Source organism: Hemiscyllium ocellatum, chromosome 18, assembly GCF_020745735.1.
Source record: "Hemiscyllium ocellatum isolate sHemOce1 chromosome 18, sHemOce1.pat.X.cur, whole genome shotgun sequence".
Lineage (NCBI taxonomy): Eukaryota > Metazoa > Chordata > Chondrichthyes > Orectolobiformes > Hemiscylliidae > Hemiscyllium > Hemiscyllium ocellatum.
The window spans coordinates 46603263-46615111 of NC_083418.1; the positions used below are offsets into that span (position 1 = coordinate 46603263).

General features: G+C 43.9%; 1 protein-coding gene across 1 annotated transcript in view; it reads left to right on the forward strand.

Annotated features, from left to right (window-relative positions):
* Positions 1-10515, forward strand: part of LOC132824211 (protein inscuteable homolog) — a 287434-nt gene extending 276919 nt beyond the window's left edge. Inside the window, exon 12 of the mRNA XM_060838515.1 lies at positions 10387-10515. Within this exon, the coding sequence (XP_060694498.1) occupies positions 10387-10515 (129 nt within the window). The remainder of the gene's footprint in view (positions 1-10386) is intronic.
* Positions 10516-11849: the final 1334 nt, after the last annotated feature.

Genomic DNA, 11849 nt, shown 5'->3' on the forward strand with positions numbered 1-11849 from the left:
GGATTGATATCTGCACTAATGCAATGTCTTTTCTTTATACTTAACTTACTGTTTTATATCTCTTCAATAATTTGACAAGAAACATAATATCAAACAGCAAACTGCAGGCTGCCATTTATGAATTTTCCAAGTCACTGGAAGTACTTGAACCTGTCCATTTGGATGATTAAACCAAAGAGCAAGCAGCAAGGAAACTACAACAGCCATTAGTTGTGGGACAAGGAAACTATTTCAGTGGTCAGCAAGAATTCTGGAAGAGAATCAAGCAAACCAAATCAGTGGGAAGAGAATTATGCAAAGTATAATATTCAATTATTTGGTGTTAAATTGTTTAATTGTGTATTTGACTGCCCTCTGTAGTCAAGCCTGTAGAAAAAAAACTGTGTAAAAAATCTTATCTTGCATAGCTCCCTATTTTGCCTCTCACCTAAACCTATGTCTCTTAGTACTTCAATCTGAGGAAACAGACTCTGACTATCAACCCCCTACATTTCAACCCAGGGAAACAGACTCTGACTAACCACACTCTCCCTGCCTCTTAATTTTATATACTTCCATCTAATTGCCCTCAGTCTCTGACACTCAAGTGAAAACAATCCAAGTTTGTTCAACCTCTCCTTATGGCTAATACACTCCAATCCAGGCAACGTCCTGGTAAATCTTTTCTGCACCCTCTCGTAAGAGTCCTGCAAGTAACTGTATACATTGCTGGAATTTGACTTCCCAAAATACATCATCTCGCTTGTCTGTTTTAAATTCCATTTTCCATTTCTCTGCCCAAATTTCCAACTGATCTATATCTTGCTTTGTGCTTTGATAAACTTCCTAACTATCCACAGTTCCACCAATTTTCATGTCATCTCCAAGCTTACTAATAAGACGACCTACATTTTCATCCAAACCATTTACATATTTTACAAATGACAGAGGTCCCAGCATTGAACCTTGCAGAAGACATCGGGTCACAGACCTCAGTCAGAAAAACACCCCTCCATAGCCTCCAATACCCTCTGTCTCCTATGACCAAATCAATTTTGTATCTAATTTGCCAACTTACCATGGATCCGATATGACTTAATCTTCTGAACCACCCCACTATGAGAGACCTTGTCAAGTGCTTTAGTAAAGTTCATGTAGGTAACATCCACTGCCCTACCCTCTTCAATTATCTTCATCACATCTTTAAAAAACTCAATCAAGTTTGTGCGACAAGACCCACCTAGCATAACGCCATTCACCCTATCCCTAATAAATAATCATTGTGCTCCTCCTCCCAGCTTACAAACAGACATTGAAGCTTGAGAATCCAATACAGAAAGTGGTGTAGTGTTGGCCAGAGGCAATGGAATAGTCAGTGGACTGGGCCATATTCAAGAACTCAGCAGCCAATTTAGACTAGTATGCAACTACTGCTACAGACTTCATTAGTAAATGTGTAGAAGACAATGTGCCGAAGAAGTTATTCTGAATGTTCCCAACCGGAAACCATAGATGAACTGGAAGATACATTCCTTATTGAAGTCCAGGTCTGAGGCGTACAAGTAAGGTGATCCTGACCTACACAGGAAATTCAGGTACTATTTTCACAAGGCCATTAGAGATGCCCAGAATCAATAACAAACTAAACTTGAAACCCAGACTAACCACACGGGCATCCTTCGTTTGCGGCAAGGTTTACATGACATAATGGGTTACAAAACGAAAATTGAACCATGGGTAACAGTACACCTATGTCTGACAAGCCTAATGCATTCTATGCTGTCTTTGAATGGAAGACCAATGAGACAATATCACCTATCCCATTAACCTCAAATGCACCTATATTCATGGTCACTGCCACAGACACTAGAGTGGCCTTCTTGATTGTGAACCCACAGAAAGTGACCAACTCAAATGGAGTCCCTGGTTGTGCACAAGATCCTGCATGGTCCAGCTGGCAAGAGTATTCACAGACATCTTTAACCTCTCCTTACTATGATCTGAATTCCCCATCTGCTTCAGGAAGACCACCATCAACCCGGTGTCAAAGAAAAATCATGCAGTGTACCTCAATGACTACCACACAGTGGCTCTGACTTCCATAATAATGAAGTACTTTGAGAGGTTAGTCATGATTCCTTTCAATCCAGCCTACCAATTTGCCTTGATCCTTTGCAATTCACCTACTGGTACAACAGATCCACAATAGAAGCTATCTCACTGTCCCTATACGCATCCCTGGAACATCTAGATAACAAGACTCCTACTTATTGGCTACCATTCCACCTTCAACACCATAATTCCAAACAAACTCATCACAAAACTCCTAGAGCTCGGTCTTGGCTCCTTCCTCTGTAACTGGATCCTTGGCTGCCATAGATCGCAATCAGTAAGAATAAGTGACAACACCCCCTCTGACATAATCTTGGACACCAGTGCCCTGCAAGGCTGTGTACTCAGCCCCCACTATACTCCTTATACACTGAGGATTATGTGACCAAATTCTGCCCCAACTCCTTTTACAAATTTGCCGACAACACTACTGCTGCAGGCAGATCTCAAGCAATGACAAGACAGAGTACAGGAAAGAGGTTAAATGCTAAACAACATGGTGTAAAGACAATAATCTCTCCATCAACGTAAGCAGAATGAAGGAGCTGGTCATTGACCTAAGGAAGCGTGGTGAAGGGAATGCTCCTGTCTGTATCAATAATGTTGATGCAGCATTTTTAATTTAATGTTGCTCTCTTTGCACCTTCTCTACAGCCAAAACATTTTATTTTTTACTTTGTTCTCTTACCTTTGAATGATATGATCTGCCTTTTCTGCACATGAAGCAAAACCTTTCACCGTACCTCGGTATTTGTGAAAATAATAAATTAAATCTAATTAAGTCTATTCTTTTCCAAATGCACAGAAATCCTCTTCATAAGAATCTTCTCCAATAATTTCCCAACCAGTGATGGCTCAATGGGTCTATAATTTCCTGCATTATCCCTTTTGTCCTTAAACAGAGGAACAACATTGGTTATTCACCAGTCTTCTGGTACTTTGCCTGTGGCTAAAGAGGATACAAAGATCTTTGTCAAGGCCCCAGCAATCTCCTCCCTTACCTCAACTGCCTGGACAGCTGACTACTGATCGTGCAGATTCCTGACTGACAATCCTCTGACCAGCATGCACTGGACTTGAATGTGGCCCTGTAGTGACTGGAACCAGGTTGACATCATTGACTATGAGGTCCTTGATTTGTGTCGTTAACCTGGGCCAATCAGCAGGCCCTGGGTGACCAATATTAACAGAGGATTTAGAATCTCCTCAGTTCAGGTACTGACTCCAGGCTGCTGGCCACAGCCAGTGTACTGTGCAGAAATAAATGAAGGTAAAATTTGCACAACATCAGATTATAGTCCAACAGGCTTATTTGGAAGCGCTAGCTTTCTGACCGCTGCTCCTTCCTCGGGTAGTTGTAGAGCATAAGACCCAGAATTTATAGATCATGGTTACAGTGTCATGCAACTGAAATGAGATATTGAACAAACCAGCCTGCAACCTTCTCCGACAGACCACGGAGAACATTTTACAAGGGTTACCCCAGGTTGCCGTTTATCTGGATTACGTATAATAACAGGGAAGACCAATAAAGAGCACTTTGGAGAATTTGGACAGTACTTAAACATTTCTCCCAGGTGGGTGTACATCTTAGATGGGAAAAATGTATGATCCAGGCATCCCAAGTGATCAGCTTGGGTTACAGAGTAGGCAAAACTGGGTTCTGGCACCAAACTGCGCCCCCCCCCCCAATTAAATTGTCCTCTACTTAGAGGAGGCAAGTGGCTGTCATTATTGTTCCTGCTGCTGTTTCAGCTCCCCCCACATCTGAAAGTATCAAGTTTAATCTGATCTGGAGTCTTCTCCCCATCAACAACTCTGCTGGAGCTATTCCTGTTGTTGTGTGTAGGGTGGTCCTATCATCGAACAGGAACCTCGCTGGAAAAGGATGGGGTTTGGAGAAAAGATGTAGCGATTGGAACCAGATGGACCTCATTGACTCTGAGATGCTTAATTGATATTAACCATGCCAATTAACAGGCCCTGGCCGACCATTTTCAACAGGAGATTTAGTATCTCCTCCATTCAGGGCATTGACTCTGAGCTGGCTGACCACAGCCAGTGCACTGTGCACAAGTAAATAATGGAGTGACTTGGTGATACAATACCAGCCTCTGTGCAGTTATTTCAGGCCCACTCCCTGGACCTGTGATTTAAACCTCTGACTCTGACTGCCTCAAATACATGACTGTGCCTCAGCCCTGGACTGAGTGGACACGGACCTTAACTTATCGTACTGGGATCCCCTGACTTAATGCAGTCTTCACCATGGATATCCAATCTCTCGACAACTCCATTCGCTATGACCAGGGCCTCCAAGCCCTCCATTTCTTCCTCTCCCGACGTCCCCAACAGTACCCTTTCACCGACACTCTCATTCGTTTTGGCTGAATTTGTCCTCACCCTTAACAATTTCTACTTCGAATCCTCCCACTTCCTCCAGACCAAAGGGGTAGCCATGGGCACCTGTGTGGGGCCCAGCTATGCCTGTCTCTTTTTTTGGCTACGTAGAACAGTCCATCTTCCATTGTTACACCAGCACCACTCCCCACCTCTTCCTCCGCTACATTAATGACTGCATTGGCGCCACCTCATGCTCCCGCGAGGAGGTTCAGCAATTCATCAACTTCACCAACACATTCCACCCCGATCTTAAATTTACCTGGACCATCTCTGACACCTCCCTCCCTTTCCTAGACCTCTCCATCTCCATTAATGATGACCGACTTGCCACTGACATCTTTTACAAACCCACTGACTCCCACAGCTACCTGGATTATACCTCTTCCCACTCTACCTCCTGCAAAAATGCCATCCCGTATTCCCAATTCCTCCGCCTCTGCCGTATCTGCCCCCAGGAGGACCGGTTCCGCCACAGAACACACCAGATGGCCTCCTCCTTTAGAGACCGCAATTTCCCTTCCCACGTGGTTAAAGATGTCCTCCATCACATCTCATTCACATCCTGCCCCTCTACCCCCAAACCCCACCCTTCCAACCGTAACAAGGACAGACCCCCCCCCCCCCAACCTTCGCATAAACCACATCATCCGACAACATTTCTGCCACCTCCAAACGGACCCTACCACCAGGGATATATTTCCCTCCCCGCCCATTTCTGCTTTTCACAAAGACCGTTCCCTCCGTGACCACCTGGTCAGGTTCAAGCCCCCAACAACCCACCCTCCCTTCCTGGCACCCTTCCCTGCCACCACAGAAATTGCAAAAGCTGCGCCCACACCTCCTCCCTCACCTCTATCCAAGGCCCTAAAGGAGCCTTCCACATCCAGGTTAGGCAGCATCTCTTGAATTCTCTATTCCTGAGATGCTGCCTAACCTGCTGTGCTTTGACCAGCAACACATTTGCAGCTGTGATCTCCAGCATCTGCAGACCTCATTTTTTACTTCCACATCCATCAAGGTTTCACTTGCACATCCACCAATATCATGTATTGTACCCGTTGCTCCCGATGCGGTCTCCTCTACATTGGGGAGACTGGACGCCTCCTCACAGAGCACTTTGGGGAACATCTCCGGGACACCCGCACCAATCAACCACACCGCCTTGTGGCCCAACATTTCAACTCCCCCTCCCACTCTGTTGAGGACATGCAGGTCCTGGGCCTCCTCCACCACCGCTCCCTCACCATCCGTCACTGGAGGAAGAATGTCTCATCATCTGCCTCGGAACACTTCAACCCCATGGCATCAATGTGGATTTCACCAGTTTCCTCATTTCCCCTTCCCCCACCTCACCCCTGCTCCAGCCTTCCAGCTCAGCACCGCCCTCATGACCTGTCCTACCTGCCTATCTTCCTTTCCGCCTATCCACTCTGCCCTCCTCTCTGACCTCTTCATTCCCACCCCCATTTACCCATTGTACTCTTTGCTACCTTCCCCCACCCTCCTTTTTGACCTCCATCCCCACCCCCATTCACCTATTGTACTCTATGCTACTTTCTCCCCACCCCCACACCCCCTCTCATTTATCTCTCTACTCTGCAGGCGCCCTGTCTCTATTCCTGATGAAGGGCTTTTGCCTGAAACGTCTATTTTCCTGCTCCTCGGATGCTGCCTGACCTGCTGCGCTTTTCCAGCACCACTTTGATCTAGACTCTGGTTTACAGCGTCTGCGGTCCTTGTTTTTACTTTAATGCAGTCCTGGTTGACTTTAGTAAGAGCTAGTCCTCTTCGATCATGAGAGATGGCCATTTGATTGATGGGCAAGCAGTGGGATTACTGCCTAGGCTGCTGGCCCATAGTGCAGGTGTGAGATTGTCACTGCTGGCCTATCCTTGACTACTGGCAACAATTCAAGCTGCTTTGCTTTGAGTCTGAACTGAACAGCAGGGCAAAACACAAGTACAGCGTGAATTTAAGATCTGGCTGAGGGTAAAAAAATGCAAAAACTGAAGGTAGGGATTCAATGAGCATTCAGTTAGTGCAAACTGACTGTGCAAACCTAAGAAAGCAAATGAGCAGCTTGATCCAATCTCTGAGCTGGATGCCTGTGCCTGTCTGTAAAGTGTTCTCATAGCAGCATTACAATGGAAGTTGCCAATGTGCTCCAACATACAACATTTACAGTGCAGAAGCATATGGTATGTCGATCAGGGATATGTCATGATGATGTGATTAGGCTTGGTAGGTCTCAGGTGCCAATGTCAGTGAAGGTGGAGTTTGTGTCGGCACTGATCATGGAGTGTGCCCTGAGATGTTGCCAAGATGGAGGTCTGACAAAGCAGTTTCTAAAACATTGCTTTGGTGGGTTAGCAGATTCATAAAGAATGAAGACAGTGGGTACAGCAGATGGAGTTTAATACAGTAAGTATGAAGTCATGTGCTTTAATCGGAAGAATTATAAAGCAGATTATTGGTTAAATGGAGAGAAACGCCACAAAAGTATAACACAGAGAGATGTGGGATATTCCTGTGCATGAATGCAAAAGGTCAGCATGGATGTGCAATCAGTAATTATGAAATCAAATGGATTTATTACTAGGGGATTGGAGTTTAAAAATAGGGAAGTCTTGTTTCAGCATTCAGCAGGTTGATGGGGCTGCACATGGAGTGCTGTGTACAGATTCAGCCTCTGTATTTAAGAAATAATATATTGGCATTGAAGGCAATTCAAATAGATTCACTGGGCTCAGTCCTAGGATTCAGTGGTTGACTCATCAAGAATAGCTAAATAGGATAGGCCTTTATTCATTCTCCATCATCTCCCAGACCATCCACAACCTCTTCATCTCAGAGAAGCTCCCATCCACAACCTCTAATCTCATAGTCCCGGAACCCCACACTGCCCAATTCTACCTCATACTCAAAATCCACAAACGTGACTGCCCCGTTGACCCATCATCTCTGCCTACTCCAGCCCCACTGCAGTTATCTCCTCATATCTCGATTTCATCCTGTCCTCCTTGGTCCAGGATCTCCCCACACACATTCAGGACACCTTCCACACCTTCCACACCCTCCACTCCCTCCATGACTTTCATTTCCCTGCCCCCCAACACCTCATTTTCACCATGGGCATCCAGTCCCTGTACACTTCCATCTGCCATGGCGAAGTCCTCCAAGCCCTCCATTTCTTCCTTGCATACTGACACACTCATTCAATTGGCTGAACTGGTCCTCACCCTCAACAACTTCTCCTTCAGACCAAATGGATAGTTATGGGCACCCACATGGGCCCAGCCAAGCCTGCCTCTTTGCTGGATATTTGGAACAGTTCATCTTCTGCAGTTATACTGGCACCATCCCCTACCTCTTCCTCCACTACATTGATGACTGTATCAGTGCCACCTCATGCTCCCACAAGGAAGATGAACAATTCACTAACCCCACCAACTTCTTCCACCCTGACCTAAGGTCACCTGGACCATCGTGTATGCCTCCCTCCCCTTCCTGGAGCTCTCCTTCTCAGTTTCCAGTGACCAACTCAACACAGGCATCTATTCCAAACCCACCAACTCCCACAGCTATCTGGACCACACCTCCTCCTTCCACACCACCCCACCCCACCATCCCCCCCCCCCAATAAAAATACTATCCTTTACTCTCAATTCCTCTGCCTCCACAGTATCCTCTCCTAGGAGAGCAATTCCACTCCTGGGCATCCCACATGACCTCCAAGTTAAGGACTGCAATTTCCCCCCTCATGTGGTCAACAATGCTCTCCAGCCCATCTCCTCCACTTCCCGTACCTCCACCCTTGAACCCGAACCCTCCAACCGCAACAAGGACAGAGTCCCCCGGTCCTCACCTTCCACCTCATCAGATACATTGCGTCATCCTCCGCCATTTCCTCCATCTACAGTTAGACTCTAACACTAGAGACATATTTCCCTCCACACGCCTATCCACATTCTGCAGTGACCATTTCCTCCAGACTCTATCATTAGGTCCATGCCCCCCCACCAACCCATCTTCCACACCTGGCAGCTTCCCTTGACACCACACAAGGTGTAAAACCTATGCCCACACCTCCACCCTCACCTCCAGCCAAGGCCCCAAAGGATCCTTCCACACCTGGCAGAGATTTCCAGGCTGTTGCAGCTGTACAGGACATTCTTTTGGACATTTTTGGAATATTGTGAGCAGTTCTGGTCTTCCTCCTATCAGAAAGATGTTGTGAAACATGAAAGGGTTCAGAAAATATTTACAGGGATGTTGCCAGGTTTGGAAGGTTTGACCTATAAGGAGAGGCTGAATAAGTTGGGGCTGTTTTCCCTGGAGTGTTGGAGGCTGAGGGGTGACCTTATAGATGTTTACAAAATCATGAGGGGCACGGATGAGGTAAATAGATATGGCCTGGGGTGGGGGAGTCCAGAACTAGAGGGGAAAGATGTAAAAGGGAATTAAGGGACGACATTTTGACGCAGAGTGTGGTGTGTATATGGACAGCATGGAGCAGTAGGGTTTATTTTGGTTTGCTATAGTCAATAACTAACACAAATATAATAGCTTCCTTCTACATTGTAATATCCTACATTTCTACAGTAAAAATCAGTCATAAAATTCAAATGATCATCATAAAACATTATAAATTGAAATGGATTGATACCAAAAGCAAAACTACTGAAGGTGGACAGAATATGTGCCAGAACAGACTCTACTGCCTGGAGATGCAAGGTATGAAATCGTCCTCTTAGCAGCATTTGCATGGAGGTTCCCAGTTTGAGAGTTGATTTGAAATGATTGATGAACTGTTATCTCAAAAATAGTACTTAATTTTTCAGACTGGAAGTGCTAGATATTTAATGCCATATATGTAGCAGTTATAGGATGCATCAGGAATTCAGATAGATACTAAGCTTAAGTGATAAATGTTGTGTAGCATGAAAGGTTTATTTCCTCTGTTCAATGGGAAAAAATGACTCAGGGCTCCAATTTTTGAACAGTGCTGTATGTCGGAAAACGCATGTGGCAGAAAGCTTCTCAGCACTCATTATGAGGAATAACCTGTAAGTAGCTACGTGGATGATGAACATTAAAGTTACCGGCAAGCTTAGAACTGAGTCGATGCCTCTCAAAAAATATAAACTTGCTTAAGATTAAAAAAACTTGCATTTTGATGTAGTGCCTTTCCCAACCATAAGACTTCAAACCAACTTTTCAAGCAGCAAACAGGTTATGTCATATAATTCTAAAATCAGCAAATGAATGAAAGGAAAAAGAGAAGTTTCTGGAGAATTTCAGTACGTCTGGTAGCATTTGTGGGGAGAAAACAAAGTTAATGTTTCCAGCTCTGAAGAAGAGTTACTGGACTTGAAATGTTAACTCTGCTTTCTCTCCACAGATGCTGCCGGAACTGCTGAGTTTCTCAAGCTATTTCTGTTTTGTTTCAGATCGCCAGTATCTGCAGTTCTTTGTTTTATTTGAATGCATGAAAAGATTGGGGGAGGAATATTGACATAGATACGCCTAGAAATTTCCTTTCTCCTGTTAATCATAGGATCTTTAAAGGCCATTAGAACCAATAGCCAGGAAGAAAAATACATGCAAAAGAAATAAAGCATAGGCTAGCAATGTGAAAATAGAAGTGGTGATAAATTACATGGTAAAAGTATTAAAAAGACATCTCAATAAATAGGTTAAGATAATATATTTAATGTATAACAGCTGAATTAACAAACAAATGCCTCTTCACAGCAAATAAATTTATTATAAGAAGTGTTACGTTATGCACTGTCACTTTGTTTTACAGGTTCTGGCCAAGCATTAGCTTTTAACTAATTCTGTTGTTATATCAATATGATGTTTTCTGATCTATGGCTCTGTCTATTCTAGGCAGCATTGCGGAGACTGGCAGCTTCCTGTCCACAAAGCTTTGAGGAATCTGACTACCAGCAGCTAATTAAACCTCGGCTTGTAGACTCTTTCTTGCTCTGCTCGAATATGGAAGAAAGTTTTGTCTGAAAGTGATCTGGAAAAGTCTGAAAGACACTTAAAATCCTGGATTTAATCACAACTGCTTCAGAAAGTGCTACATTTTAATGCTTTCATTCATAAAACATAAAGCAAATGCTATTATAAATTTTACAAGGAAACATCAATGAAAGTGCTGCAATGTTTCATACTGTTGAACATTCTCAAAGGATGTGCCTCCAGTCAAATCTCATTCTATCATAATCACACTGAACATTTCTGCACTAAGACATCAACAAAACTTATTTGAAATATGTGGAAAATTTTGTTTCCTTACTTTATTTCCCAGTGAACTAAAATTTAATCTATGATGACCAGAAACTGACTTTGCATTTATATGCTTGGAATGAACATTCCCTGGCTGCATTATATTCAATCAAATCATTCCCTATTAAGAGAGTGTGGATGTCCAATGTCACTATCCTTCACACATAAGGAAGATTTTGGGCCCTGAGGTAAACAAAATTATTCAGGAAAATTTGCTGGGATAATTTTCAATTTCCATTGGCAGGTGGATGATTTGTTCACCCACTGAGAGGTGCTCAGGTAAAACATAAATCCTTCAACATTTCTAGTTACCTCATTCCTAGCTCATGTGTTACTCTAAGCTCTCTCTCTGTCAGACTACAGCAGTCCCAATAACAGTTTTACTGCTTTCCTTTGAGGAATATGGGAAGAGTAGCAGTTGATTTGTCCCGTTAAATGCTCCTTTATTCAAAAAGAACATAACTGATCTGGTTGTCAACTCTGAGTCCATATTCATAAGTTTCCTTCACTATCAGAAGTCTATATAACTCAGCCTTGAATAAATTCAATGACTCAGTCTCCACTACCTTCTGGGGAAGATAATTCCATTTACTAATGGCCCTTTGAGAGAAAATGTTCAATGGGCCAACTAATAACACTCTAATAGTTTTATTGTTTCTGAGAAACACCCAACTATTTTGGTGTCTCTGAGCTATTCACACTGCTTTCCAAGTTTCAGGCAATTTTGCTGAGACTGGAGTAAACAAGACTTTTCAGGAAAAGATACTGCGATAATTTTCAACTTCCATTATTGGGTGGATGATTTACTCTGCCAGGTCTTCACCCAGGAGGCGAAGTTAAAAATTAACCCATTGTCCTCAAAACTTTACTTTTTAGAAGTTACATAATTACCATCTACAGCTCCTTTTTTTTAGATTACTTACAGTGTGGAAACAGGCCCTTTGGCCCAACAAGTCCACACTGACCCTCCAAAGAGCAACCTACCCAGACCCATTCCCCTACACCTAATAATGTGGGCAATTTAGCATGGCCAAATCACCTAACTGACACATCTTTGG